This window comes from Podarcis erhardii, assembly GCF_964252035.2.
Source record: "Podarcis erhardii genome assembly, chromosome: 6".
Taxonomy (NCBI): Eukaryota; Metazoa; Chordata; class Lepidosauria; order Squamata; family Lacertidae; genus Podarcis; species Podarcis erhardii.
The window spans coordinates 36,656,130-36,670,599 of NC_138510.1; the positions used below are offsets into that span (position 1 = coordinate 36,656,130).

The 14,470-nt window shown below is 44.2% G+C and overlaps 1 protein-coding gene across 1 annotated transcript in view; it reads right to left on the bottom strand.

The window, feature by feature from the left end:
• The window catches only part of TAFA3 (TAFA chemokine like family member 3), a 91,224-nt gene that overhangs the window by 53,820 nt on the left and 22,934 nt on the right, over nt 1–14,470 (bottom strand). Inside the window, exons 2-3 of the mRNA XM_081865077.1 lie at nt 6,145–6,233; nt 4,827–4,942 (exon numbers count right to left, since the gene is read on the bottom strand). Of these exons, the coding sequence (XP_081721203.1) occupies nt 4,827–4,941 (115 nt within the window). The 5' untranslated portion in view covers nt 4,942; nt 6,145–6,233. The remainder of the gene's footprint in view (nt 1–4,826; nt 4,943–6,144; nt 6,234–14,470) is intronic.

Below are 14,470 nucleotides of genomic sequence, written 5' to 3' on the forward strand. Positions count from 1 at the left end.
GCCCTTTGCGGCAGCCGATTGGCTGCCGCCGTGGGCGGTGAATATTAATGAGCTAGGGGGAATCCCCGCTTCTCGCGGGGCTGACGCCAGCCCCGCGAGATTGTTGATGGGTCGAGAGCCCGCAACCCCACCCCCTCTCTAGATCGGGAGTGGCTTTGTTTTAACTCATTACTGAATGTATTTTAAAAGGTAACTATCGTCAAACAAGGAAAATAAAAAATACCAACATAATTTTGTGATTTTACAAAGCATAATATAACTAATAATTTTCTTAAATTATTGGGGGGGCAGAGCCCCCCCAAACGAATTTTTGAGGGGGCTCGGGCCCCCTCAGGCCCCATGGAGTTGGCGCCTATGAACACAGTTCCTATGCCAAAACGCAGGGAAGGGTCACCAAGCTGGATTGCCTTAATGCCAGACCATGATGGGCAGAAACACAAACTGTAGAGGCATTACTGCAGTGTAAGATGCAAGTACTCCACAGACGTGGATGGAATTGAGATCCAAATCAGGAGATTAATTTGCCCAAGTTCCACCAGCTCTCCCCATCGAAATAAAGAACTTCTCTTTTAAATGATGTGGAAAACAACTTGCATATGAAAATGACAGAAATGTTTTGTTGTTGTTTTTTTGCAAATTGGATGGCTACAATGCAAGCATACCTCTGAGACGGGAGCATCATTTGCCTTTATTCCCCGCAGACAGGTGTTTATTATGCATCTCTCTTTCTCTAAATTCCAACCACACTTCGAGACACATGCTAGACAGCAGAAATGGGATTTAGGCACCTGCGGTAAACTAAAGAGGCTCCCCCAAGCCTGTGAATAGGAAGAGCACCAGAGCAGCTACTCACTTTTAATTGCTCCCTGTAGCATGGAGCAATTAGGGAAGCAAGTCTCAGGCAGAAATCCTTTGAAGTCCTCATATCCTGAACTCCAACTGCCTGCAGCTCCATAGCTCTCGGTTCAGATACAGCAGAAAACAGTGGGACAGGTTTTTGGCATGCACGACACATTAATGCCGTTGTGTGCTAACTATGTTCACGACTGCCCACCTCTGAAAAATCTAAATTCTACATTGCCATGTTTAGATGACTCTGTGTGTAGCAGAAGCTCATCCTCCACCCAACGGCATACTTGGGAATGACCCATGCTGACAATGACAGAAGCAAGTAGGTCAGGTATAGATTCATATTCCTAGATGCATATTCCTAACAGCAAAAGCACACACATTGTACCGCTGCTTTTTAAGGCTGAATACATTTGAAGACTTTATTCTTGTTGTTCTTTGTATGCAGGTCCCAGTCTGAAAGAACATCAAGTGACCCCTTTGCCTTATTTGGCATAATTGCAAAGCAGCGCCTATAAAACATGCCTGAATTGTCAATAAAAATTGGCAAAGGGACCCCTGACAGTTATGTCCAGTTGCAGATGACTCTGGGGTTGCGGCGCTCATCTCGCTTTACAGGCTGAGGGAGCCGGCGTTTGTCCGCAGACTGTTTTTCCGGGTCATGTGGCTAGTATGACTAAGCCACTTCTGGCGAAACCAGAGCGGCACACAGAAACACCATTTACCTTCCTGCCGGAGTGGTACCTATTTATCTACTTGCACTTTGACGTGCTTTTGAACTGCTAGGTTGACAGGAGCTGAGACCGAACAATGGGAGCTCACCCCGCCGCGGGGATTCAAACAGCCAACCTTCTGATTGGCAAACCCAAGAGGCTCAGTGGTTTAGACCACAGCGCCACCTGCGTCCCACGAATTGCCAATACCACTCATTTTAAACCCTCCAGGAAAAGCTCTCTCTCCCCCTCTTTATTAAAACACATTTATTCAAAAGTTACAACACAGCTTCATCCACTGCCATAATATCACCATAATATCACAGAATGATCACTCCATTCCTCAGTCCCATGTCACTGTCATGTTGGCTCACCAAATACTCTCAATCTGGTTTACTGGACATTTTAAATTAATATATCCCCTCCACAGCACCTCTGTGATGATGGTGGCATTAAAATATCCTGTTCTTTTTCAATAAAAGAGAAAAAAGGAGACCAAATCATGCCAAAGGTATCTTTCTTGGAGATGCCTTTGATTAGTTGCCAATGGTATGTGAGGCATTCTAATAAAGCAATGCTCCAGGTGTTATTAATGCAAGCCTTTATTGGTATATTAGAGGCTTTCTTCCATCGTTGGGCAATAACTAGTTTAGCTGCTCTGAACAGGAAGGAAATTAATTCTTTAGATTTAAGGGTAGAATTTGGGGCCAAATCTAGCGATAGTAAGGCAAGGAGAGATAGATTGTTTAGTGATTTGGGGGGGAGTCTGATTCAAAGCTGTTTACAGCTTTAAGCATTAGAACTGTACCTTCAAATAGACAGAAAAATAAATTTGTAACTAGGTACAGTTTGTGGAAGTGCCAGATACCAAAGCTCCTCACATTCTCCATCAGATGAAGTTTCAAGGAATAAAGCCATAATATGACTTCTAATCTTAACCAAGCTTCGCTGCAGCAAAGACGTACATATGGTGGTAATCTCTCCAAGTCAGGCTGCAGGCTGAAATAAGTTGGAACAGGCAGAAAGCACTCTTGACAAGAACTGCCACCTGCATAAGCAGCACCAGGCCAGAAATGCAACAGAAATTACAGGCTGCAAAACTGAGTCAACAGCCGAGGAAAATACCAGCGATGACCAAATGGCTACCCACGATAAGAAAATTTGTGGGATTTGCAACTTGAGTCAGCCCTATGACTAACACAAATAAAGAATTAACCCAACTAAAGAACACTTCCAGTTCCTTAGAATTAAAACCTAAGAATCAGTTTTAAAATCCAAAAACTAAAATACATGGGAACATTCGTCGATTTCTGAGGTTTATTTACTACTTGTTCTGGCAAAAAGGCATGTCGCTACAGTATTCCCACTGGACACAATGAACAGGTCAAAATGTAAATATCATAAGGCTAAGCTTCAGCTGAAAGCCCTAAGCTTCGGGGGTGGGGGACAGACAATAGTTTTATACCTTAGTGAGCAGAAGTTCTCCATAGTTTGTTATTGCCCAGCTGACACGTCTGAGTGAACCATACAGTAGTTAATGGTACACCACAAGAGCAGAGATGACTCCTGCTTTGCTCCTCGCCTAGCACAAGCAATAATACACAATGCCTGGAGTATCCTGACATCTGAACCAGGAATATTGGTTTATTTTGCTCAAACTCTTAACTCTCAATAACACACCTTGGCTACACACCATGGTTTGTTTGGAGCAACCCTGGTTTGAACATAAAGCTAAGCCAGAGGTCATGTTTATTGTTCCCACCGACAGCAAGGGAGAAGCAAAGCAGGAATCACCTGCACATCCATGATAAATCATTAGCTGAATCAGATTTTGTTGAGTTTTGCATTCCATTTAAAACACAATAATAGCATAAGAAGAGCCCCGCTAGACCATGCCAAAGACTCATCTCATCCACCAGCCTGTTTTCACAGTGGTCAACCAGATACCTATTGCAGCAAAGCGACTGCACTTCTTGCAGGGAGAAGACCCTTCTCTGCACATGGAACATTGAGCTCTGTCGCAGAGATGTCCACTTGGGAGTTGCATTTGCCTGGTGTCATTTTCAGAGGCTATTTCAGGTACAATAAGCACAAATGGGAGAGTGCCTGCAGCATTCCAGCAAGTTCTACCCAGCCACCCCATGCACATTCGTTGTAGTTTCTGAAAACACTACTATGAGAACAACTACTGACACAGATAACTCTGTCCATGCATTTGGAAACCCTGAAAAAACAGGACTACCAAGCGAGCAGAGAAAAGCTGCCCATGTGTACAATCACATATGTGGGAGTCATTTCAAATATTACAATGGATGTCTGTCATTCAGGGACTAAGCCTGCTGCTTCAATGCTGCTCACCATTCTCCACAATGCACATCATAGGTGTGAAAGGGGCTTGAGTCTGTCTCAGAAAGGAGGTTTATGTTGAGCAAAAACTCAAGGGTTCTGAAGTTTGTGCATCTTTTTTCCTAAGGTACACTCGCAATTTGCCAAAGCCTTTCTTGGCTTGGGCAGCCAAGAAATCACCCTGCAGCCAGGCTCTTCTTTGAGACTTGGCAGGTGCCAAACCTCATGTGCTCATGTGAACTCCACCCAGCAGGAGACAGTGTTGAGGCAAGAACCTATGTAATGTCGTTTCTTCCACCTTCTCCAATCATTAAAATGGCCTTTTGCAGAGAGGAGGAAGGGATGAGGGTCTGAGGTTCATTTTTACTGAGTTCAGTAAGTGGCTGGCTTCCCCCTCCCTCTGTGCCCAGTGTCAAATACCTGCTGGCTTTATGCAGCTGTTAAGAGCATTGAGAGAGCATGCTCTGAGAAAGAATTCTAAAATAATGGTGGTGTTCTGTCTCTAGAGTACATCTGAGTACACCCCTCACACCTGGAATTTTGAACAGACTTGAAATTCTGAGAAAGTACCAAGGGCACCAGTCACAAAATGGATGCTGTGTATAGGAGAAGCCAAACCAGTGTAAACAGCAACTGAACTGGAAGAGAAAACAATCTCTGCTGCACTGTAGATTTCTGAGGAGTATTTATGGAGACTTCTTGCAGGTGCCATAGGAGGTACTTCTGGACACACGGGTGACTCCTGCTCTAAACCTCTCAACATAAAAAACTGAACCTTCTTCAGAAGTCCAGTTGGTAGCATCTTGCAAGTCCTCAGAAGGTCTGGAGATGCAAGAAGTCTAATCCTGCGCACACACTTTTAGTCAAAGCGCTGCAATAAGAAACAAGGGCAGATTCAAGAGAGATTGTTTGGCTTACCTGAATGGCTTCTGTGGTGTGATGAGGCTAGAGTCAGCCTTCCCCATAGCGTTATAAGGCAGAGAGAGAGCACCAATACCCCTTTGCTCAAGCTTCGGATGTCCCTCTCACTCATTCTGCCAAGGAAAAAGAAATTGCATTAAGATCCACATGTCATGGATAGGGCGTCTACAGGTCAGAAAAATCCCAGCATCTCAGACTAGATCAAGTTGCTGTTTCTGGAACAAACAAGCTTTATTTTAACATATTTCAGCATTTCAAAACTAAACGAGTGGAGCATATGGCACAATTGGGGATCCTGATAAACCAGGATTTACTTTCCAGCAAATGTAAATTAAAGTCCCGGAAGACCTTTCCCTCTGAAAGTGGGAAGGTCAGGCCAACATACACAGGGAGAGGTATGTCCAGAGATGCTGGGGGCAGGGCCTGCATCCAGGCCTGAACATGGCCATGCCCTCACACAGCCATAATAATAATAATAATAATAATTTATTATTTGTACCCCACCCATCTGGCTGGGTTTCCCCAGCCACTCTGGGCGGCTTCCACAGATACCAAAAATACACTAAAATGTCACATATTAAAAACTTCACTGAACAGGGCTGCCTTAAGATGTCTTCTGAATGTCAGGTAGTTGTTTTTCTCTTTGACATCTGATGGGAGGGCGTTCCACTGGGCGGGCGCCACAACCGAGAAGGCCCTCTGCCTGGTTCCCTGTAGCTTTGCTTCTCGCAATGAGGGAACTGCCAGAAGGCCCTCAGTGCTGGACCTCAGTGTCCGGGCAGAACGATGGGGGTGGAGACGCTCCTTAAGGTATACTGGGCCGAGGCCATTTAGGGCTTTAAAGGTCAACACCAACACTTTGAATTGTGCTCGGAAACGTACTGAGAGCCAATGTAGGTCTTTCAAGACCAGTGTTATATGGTCTCGGCAGCCGCCCCCAATCACCAGTCTAGCTGCCGCATTCTGGATTAGTTGTAGTTTCCAGGTCACCTTCAAAGGTAGCCCCACATAGAGTGCATTGCAGTAGTCCATAGCACACAACGACTGTGTTTGTATTTTCTCTTTTCACAAGTAGTTGTACAAATATAGTCCAAATAACTTCGGAGCAAAATGAGCTTCTTTTTGGTGCCAAAATAAGTTGGTCCAAAATTCAGCCCAGGAAAAGGGAATTGGTGGCATAAAGGAAGATCTGTGTGTTCCAAATAGATTCCTGCCACTTTAAAAAACACACCATTTTGCCAAGATTCATTCAGCCTTTTAACAACAGGCTTTCTTGTGAAAGAATAGAAATAAGTATTTGAATAATGATACTTACCTCCTACTGGGGCTTCACAGCTATTGTCTGTGCATTGGCCAATCTCATATAGACTCGGTATTTGCAAAGAAGGGCAAACATCAGGACATCTAAAAAATGAAAACAAACAAACAAACAGCTACTTAAATTTACAGTGGACAGCGTCTGCCTAAAAGCACCAGTGAATCATACTGCCCAAGACAAAACTCTAGAATAACACATACAGTAGCTTGTAAATAGAGGCTAATCCTCTTTGCAGAAACAGTGGGTTTATTATTATTATTATTATTATTATTATTATTATTATTAGTCCCTCTCCTGCCCTCCTCATATTTCAGCTAACATCATGGGTGCTTATTTTACAGAGGACAGTCCTCTCTTTGAATGGTTGAATAGAACACCTGAACAGAAATCTGGGAAGGCAGGAAAGTGATAAAAGGGCACAAGATCGCTGCTGAAGGAAACCAAAGACTTGCCTAGTCCAGCATTCTGTCCTCCTTAGCTGCAAGACTGTCAGGTATTATTCTTCCCTTCTACCCTTGAGGACAGTGGTGGCAGCTATTTTTGCCAGGGTAGCCCACTCATAGGATAAATGGGACATTTGCACTGTGTCACGTTCTGTGAGGCAGATTGGGGAGAAGAGGATGCACCAAGCAGTTTGCTGCTAGGAACTTTTTCCAGTTCTTTCTGGACTCTACAAAATGACTGGCTGAGAGCAGCAGCTAAAGGGCAATAGGTGAAAGGGGCATGTCCATTCATGTAACTCCAGCTGGAATACATCTATATGGGGATCACAGTCAAACTGCTCTATACCTTGGATGTGAGAAATGTTGTTAAAAATGGGCCCTTGCGGAAGTGATTTTTCCCAAAACAGGTTGCGCTTATTGTAAAGTGCATTTCTAGCACCTAAAGTTCTTGCATTTTGTTTCCTTTCTTTTTTTTGCCTGCTGTCCAGAGCGCCAGATCCTACGGCAAGCCTATAGCTGCCTTCCATCCTCCAACCACATCCAGACACTCACACAGGACATCCACCGCTTTCACTGTTTCAGATTTAAAAGAGAGGTAGAGCTGGGTATCATCCGCATACTGATGAACACCCAGCCCAAACCCCCTGATGATCTCTCCCAGTAGCTTTATATAGATGTTAAAAAGCATGGGGGAGAGGACGAAACCCTGAGGCACCCCACAAGTCTGAACACTCAGGGGTCTGAACACTCATCCTCCAACACCATTTTCTGGACACGGCCCAGGATGAAGGAGCGGAACCACTGTATAACAGTGCCCCCAGCTCCTCTAGGCGGTCCAGAAGGATTTCATTGTCAATGGTATCAAAGGCCACTGAGAGATCCAGCAGCAATAGAAAACAGCTTTCACCTTTGTCCCTAGCCCACCAGAGATCATCAGCCAGAGTGACCCATGCAGTTTCAGTCCCATGAATGAGGATGTAGAAATGTTAAGGGACAGCAAGCAGTTGCAGAGCATAGTCTTCTTCCTGTGCAGTCTCCATTTACCAGGGATGGGGGGAAAACGACAATTCACAGCCTTGTATATCACCTGCTGCGATTTAACGGGGTCCAGAGTGAACAACCACAGAAGCTGTAAAACTTTAGTGCCCAATCAGAATTTATTAACAGGGAGCTGGAGAGCGAGTGTATGTTGTTTGTGGTGATGGAGAGCCCTTCCTGGGCACAGGGCCAGCTCACAACTGTTCCTTGTCAAAACATAACACTGGATCTCTAATGATTTATCTGTAAGCATTTTAATCTGTCGTTCTATGACAGCAATTCTTAAATTCTTGTTTTATTGTGGCCCACTATTCTAATTTGCTTGTTCTTCAGGAATCACAGTACAGTATTTGCTATGAGGCTGCCTGAAAGGCTTCTTGGATGAGAACTAATCTCCTTCCAAACTCTGAAACGGCTGTAGCAAATGCACAGAAGGGGGAGCATAGTTTGTGTATGCACCATGTTACTGAGTTGTATTTGTTAAGCAAGGCCAGTAGTGGGGGGCCGATCCATTACAGTGGATGAGGCATTGCCCTACCAACCCCCACCTGCCCTCAGAGAGCCCTTCCTTGCCTGCTTTCTTTCTTAGATGTAGCCCAGGGTATGGCAGTGCCTGCTGGTTTCATCCCCCACAGACTCAGTGTTGCCCTTGTTCAATTCATCTGTGAGGAGCATGGGGACAAAATTAGGGCCACATTAGCAAGAGGGCTTGTTGCTTAATATGAGAAGAGCTATGAGTCTCAATGGATGCCGTTTACTTGATGACCAACTGCACCATCCCCTCAGTAGAGATGCTGGAGGATTCTGACAAAAACAACAAAGGGAAGTGGAAAGGCTGCAGGTTGTAGGTTCCTGACCTGTGGTCAGGAACGGAACTCAGTCCAGCCAATATAATCTGTATTCATTCGCATTGATGTTGTTTTAAATATGCAAATGATACATAATTCATTACTTTGAATACATTGTTTTTGACATTTCCTTTACATTGAAATGAATGCAAGTTACATGAATAGTTTCATAAATTGCATAACTTATGTTAACTAGCAGATTGTGAGATGGCTAACACAGTATTTGGCAGAAACTGAACTGCAGCAGAGCAGAAACCATGTGGATTATGATGAATACAGGTTGGATTGGAACTTGCTGCCTTCTTATAGCCCTACTCCCCAGCGCCTGCTGTCTTATAGCTATGCTATTATGGTGATGCCATGGACTGGCTGGATGCAGAGAAGTGGTGGGAGGCACCAGCCAGGGTTTGCAAGCCCCCTCCACAGAGGCTGGCCCCTCTCACTGTCCTCGGAGCTTGCTTACCGGTAACCTCCTCTGCCTGACATCCAGACAGACCAGGGAGATTTTGATAGGTGACATTTTCCCAAGCGTGGGGAAATGCACACCCCCTCCTCCTGCTTCCACAGGGGAAAGAAAAGTAGCCAGAAATCTATTTACATGATGTTTATTTCTGACATTACAGCACTACAGACAAACACGTCCTTTCAGTTCAGTTCTTCCAGCACGTCTAACAAACTTCCTGTACATGCGCACACGGAAGGTTTCAAATTACACTCTTCACAGAGACTTTTCCAGCCTGTGAACTTCCTGGGAAATTCTTCTTTCCCACAGATAGGCGCATCATGTGATGTCAACAATCTGGATGTTTGCAGCTGTGATGTTTCCATATACTGACACCCCCATGGGAAGGAAGGCCCAGAACCAGGGGAGTGGTGGTGGGACAATGATGAGCGGTCAGAGGGAGAAGGAGCAGGCTGTGAGGAGGAGGTGTCAGCAGCAGGTGACAGGGTTTAGTGAGCAAGAAGAGTCTGTGACAAAATACAGTTCAGAGTCTGAGGCTGAAGCAGAGGCTGGAAAGGAGGGGGTCTGAAGCTTGCTGAAGAATCCAGGGAGCCTCCCCCTCCTGCTGAGACCAGCTCCCCTTCCCCCTTGGTCTCCAAGAACACATAGAAAAATGAAAAGAGGTTAGTTGTGCACAGACACAGTTTGAGACTGTGTGGGTTAAACCCTGAAAAGGAGAAGTCTTAGAAAAGGGTCTTGCAACTGCTTCATCAGGGCAGGACCTCCTAGGAAGAGTTGCTGAGACCACTAGGCTGGAGCTCTGTGGTTTGTTTTCTTGAATAAAAACTGGCCTCGGGTGATATATTTTGTTGCTGACCGATTCAAGCCTTGACAGGTGGGCACTCAGTTGTACAAGCACAATCACAAACCCTTCCAATTTTCCCCTATTCTCAGATAATTTTTTTGTAAGGTCTCATAACATGCAAGTCATGCTATGGCATGGGAAACAATGACACAGACATTACAGAGACTAATGTTCAATTCAAACAGCCTTCTTCGCATTTTTCTAGTCAGACAATGGTGAGATCCACTTGCAAAGTGGTAGTATAAAAAGGTCCTGCATGAATTTCCAAACTAATAAGGAAAATGTTGACTCACAGCCATTTGGGATCCTTTTAGTGACCCAATTTTATATGATTCTAGCTACAAGCTTATTCAGAACTCACAAGGGGAGCCTAGAATAGAAAAAGCTCCCAACACATAGAGGGCTATGAGAATTGCAACAGAAGGAAAGGAACCAGGAAGCAGAGCCTCACACTCCCTTCTCACGCAACAATAATCTCATGAGGAGGAATGTTGGAGAGAGGGAACAGCCGAATCCAGCACGGAACCAGGTGTACACAAGATGACTTCTAAATGTGTTCTTGTGAATTCATGCGTGTTGAAACAAGTGGTTTTCATGTACTTTTTCAATGGTAATCCTATGACCAACACAGATCCATTGCCCACTCAACCACAAAAAAGTTAATGGAGCACCTACTGAGACCCAACTTTTTACATAAATTCTGACCTTGATTTGGGATGTCAGAAAACAGCCTACCTCAGTCCGCGGCTCTTCATAGGCTGCCCAGCTCAACTCAGGGTCTTTCTGAACTATTTGTCATTCCCACTTCCTCTCAGTTCCATTTTAAATTAAGCAACAGGCCGCTAGCCTGTTGCCTCCCAGTACCCTGAAGTGGACTCATAGTGGGCCTAGCCAGCCACGAATCTCATTCCTTTACAGGCAACAGCAGCACAGAACACAGCCAAACCCCACTAAGCAAGGAGACCGGGAACAAGCAAGGAGGCAGCTGCCAGCTAGCTAGTCCACCCACCAATGCTCTGTCCCAGCTGGGGCACTTCCCTGTGTCTGCAACCCCAAGAGGAGCAAAGCAGGTGATGGGGGGTGGTAGCCAGGCGAACGGCTCCTTGGAGCATCCTGTGCTGAGCATGCCATGCCAGAGAAAGCATGATGAGCAGGAGTGGGTGGTAGGACAACCCAGGGGAGCTATCAGGTAACATCTTTTAACCTGGCAGCATTCCTCTCCACAACAGTTTTAAGCCAGCCCACCTAGGATGAAATTAAGCATCACAATAGTGACTTGCCCTGTGAGATATTTTCATTCTCCGGAGAGTGCATTTGAACTTCACCTGCTCCTCTTCTTCATGAAATGTATGAAAACAGCAGTGCCTACGTGATCAAATCTCCATTGTTTGTATTAGATATCACAGCCACTGGAAGTAATTTAAAGGATTGTTGGGATGGTTTTTTTCCAAACTCACTGATGCAAATCTGCACTGCTGATTTGCTTGTTCTTCTTGGCAATCTCTGGCAAAAAAGTTTTTGCAAAGGAATAGAAATGTGCCTTGCTCCCAAAGACACATTTGACCTCAGCTATTTGCTAATTTAATATTACTCCATCTACTGGTCAGGATTTATTATTTTGATTATTCTGTATGTCTTGATCCTGAAATACCGCAGGGGTGCTTGCATGAATTTTAACCAATTTAAAGAGGGTGTTAAACTTGACTGAGCTAAGCCAGAGTTCTGACTTAATGAAGCGTCTTATTCTGCCTAATTCTGATTGGAGCTGGAAAAGGGGAGGAGCTCTATTTAACTGAGCACTAACACTGAACATCTGAACCAAGCAGAGGTTCACAGTCAGACTCTTCATGTAGATACACATATATGCACACTCTGGCCCATAAAGTATACAAGCCATTGACCCAAAAATGAGAAGTGTGCATAAGAGTTTCCAGCTGCGGAAAAGAAGGAGCCACACAGCGTATAGGCGTACATACTAGAAATCCCAAAGACTAAAAGACTAAAACCTCCTGACCTAATGTTACCAGGTTCAGATGGAAATTTATAGTCTCAGGCATGATATTTATATAAATGCTTTATTATTATTTATTAATTTTTTATTAAAGATTTTCTTGTTTTACAGACGTAAGTGTAATGTCTCTCATATTTTTTCCATGTAACATTTTTACAAATCCGTTTCATTTGTTGAGACATTAGGGGGAGAAAAAAAAAGAAAGAAAGAAGGGGTGGAGGGAGGGAAGATGGGTGGGGGTGGGGTCATGTGGCAATGTTTCTGTTATGCTTAATGTATGTAGGGTTTGGTGTCAGTGTTGCTTGCGCTGTTCACTTGTGTTCCTTTGGTGGTGAGAGAGGTTGGAGTTGGCCTAGGGTGTGGTTGTTTGTTTGTGATTGGCTGTGGTGATCTTTGTTTTCGTGTGTGAGTGGGGTGAGTGGGTGTTTTGGATCAGGTTAGCCATATTGATTTGTATGCTGTTGGTGGATTATTGTTGTTGCTTTGTTTGAAAACTTGTAGCCCTAACTCACTGTCCTTTCAGCAGTGCTGTTCACAGCAGCTGGGAGCTCCAGACTAAAAAACATGCCCTCAACTCTTAAGTTCTGGCAGAATCATCCTGCACAGGGCTTGTCACATGGCTTTGGTGCTTTGCAGTGCACAGTTTGCATGCATTGAAATGATTTAACACTGGCCAAAGGGCAATCAAGCTGAGCGCTTTCTGCTCTGTACCTATCATTATACATGCCCTTCCCACATTCCTAGCACTGCTGAGGGGGCAACTAGCATGATTGGCTGATTGCATGCGGTACTAATATGCTTGAAATTAAGAGAGATTGCGAGGCTGTGGCCATTAGGGCTCTGACTGATTGAAAGTCACACACAAAGATCTAGTGCAGAACCTTAGACAAAAGAAAGATGGAAGGCGGCGGCAAGGGAGCAAGGGAAGCCCATTGCTAAGGTCCTTGCACTTTCAAGTGGGTACATCTTGGCACCAGTGGGTCAGGAAAAAGCTCTTCACAGGAAGGGTATTTTATTAAATGTATTGTTTGCAATCAGCAGCCCTGTCTCCAAGGTCCTTTCGAAAGTGGCATCCACAGAAAGTGGAGAGCCTGATGGTTGCAACATTGCAGCTTCGGAAAACTCTCTATGCAGGGTAGCTTGCCAGAGGCTCACTTTGTTACCTGGAATGCAGACTTTCATTTATTTATTTGTCCAGGCATTGAATGAGTAACTTTAATGCACTCCTGTATTTAACGCTTGTTCTGTTTTACAGCTGCTGCTTCCATTTTAGCCTTTGTATTTATAATGTTGCATTATTTTTTATTGCGGTTTTAATCGAGTGTTTGAAATCTTTGACAATTTTAATAACATAGCATGTATAATAAAATATAGTACTCGTGAATGGTACTCCTCTGTGCAAGTGTTTTTAAAGGTCCAGGACCCCTTCCCTCCCTTTATTTTGCTATAACTGTCTCCTCCAATGTGATCGCCTCCAGTTGTTTCAGACCACAATTCACAGCAGCCCCAAGCAATACAAGCTGATGGGAGTTGTAGTCCATCTGGAACCCACCACACTAGAGCTACAGAAACTAGATGCAGCAAGCTGCCCTTTTTCTAAATGGTAGATGTTTATAACACACATAAACATACATACAATATATTTCATAATGCAATGCTTCATAATAAAATATTCCTATAGGATGCATTAAAAATATATATCTTAGTATATATGAGCAGTATGTGAGTTTATATAAATGCTTTTCTTCCCCCCCCCCAAAAAAAATGCAGAAGAAAATTAAGAAATACAAAATGCTCCATTATAGCTCTTAAAACTTTTTTTTTAAAAAAAACTAGGCTTATTTTCTCATGCCTGGACTACTCACACCCTGCTGTGTGGTATATGTCTGTTGAAACAACAAGATCGGCTAATCTGGTCATGCATCAAAGTGGTGAAGCAGCTGTTTAGAAAGTGCATGAAAACTGTTATTATACAGCAGCTTACACATATCAACACAATAAGAGCAGCTGCACAATCTGGACCCTCTGAGAACCTGTGGGCTCTGAACATGGAGTAGTGTGTCCCATAATCTTCAGTTAAACCTCACAGACAGATACGGGAGTGTCAGGAGGGGACGATAAGACCAGGTTCTGTGGAGTCATAATATGCGGGACCCTCATTGTCAACAGCACCCCCACAAATGGAGAAGACCTCCATATGGAGGCCTCCAATCACACGACTGTCTGATAACACAGTGCAAAGAGACCAAGAGCAAATGGCAACTGAATGCGGACACTCTGTGACCTTCGGATGAACTGAAAGATTGCATCCGATTGCTCAGAAATGCCCCTTGCAAACATATCATGAGAACCGTGCTGCTCATGTTACAAACACTACAGATCTAAAGCTCAAATGCCAGCATTGTGTGAAAGAGCTAAATGAAGGAAAGATAAATGAACACACACACATGCACTTGGTCAGTCCCTCTCTCTTTGCAGTGAAACTTCTGTTTAGTTTGAAAGTCTCTCAAAATCACCTGGTCCTTGCAGTGCAAAATATGCATCTCCTAAGTAGATTGTAATACATAACACACCATTATATGATGCAGCCAAAGAGAGGCAGAACCCTATCCATACGGGGAAACTGCCATGCTATGTGTTGCTCACAGAAGGAGCAAGAGAGGATCTCCATCAATT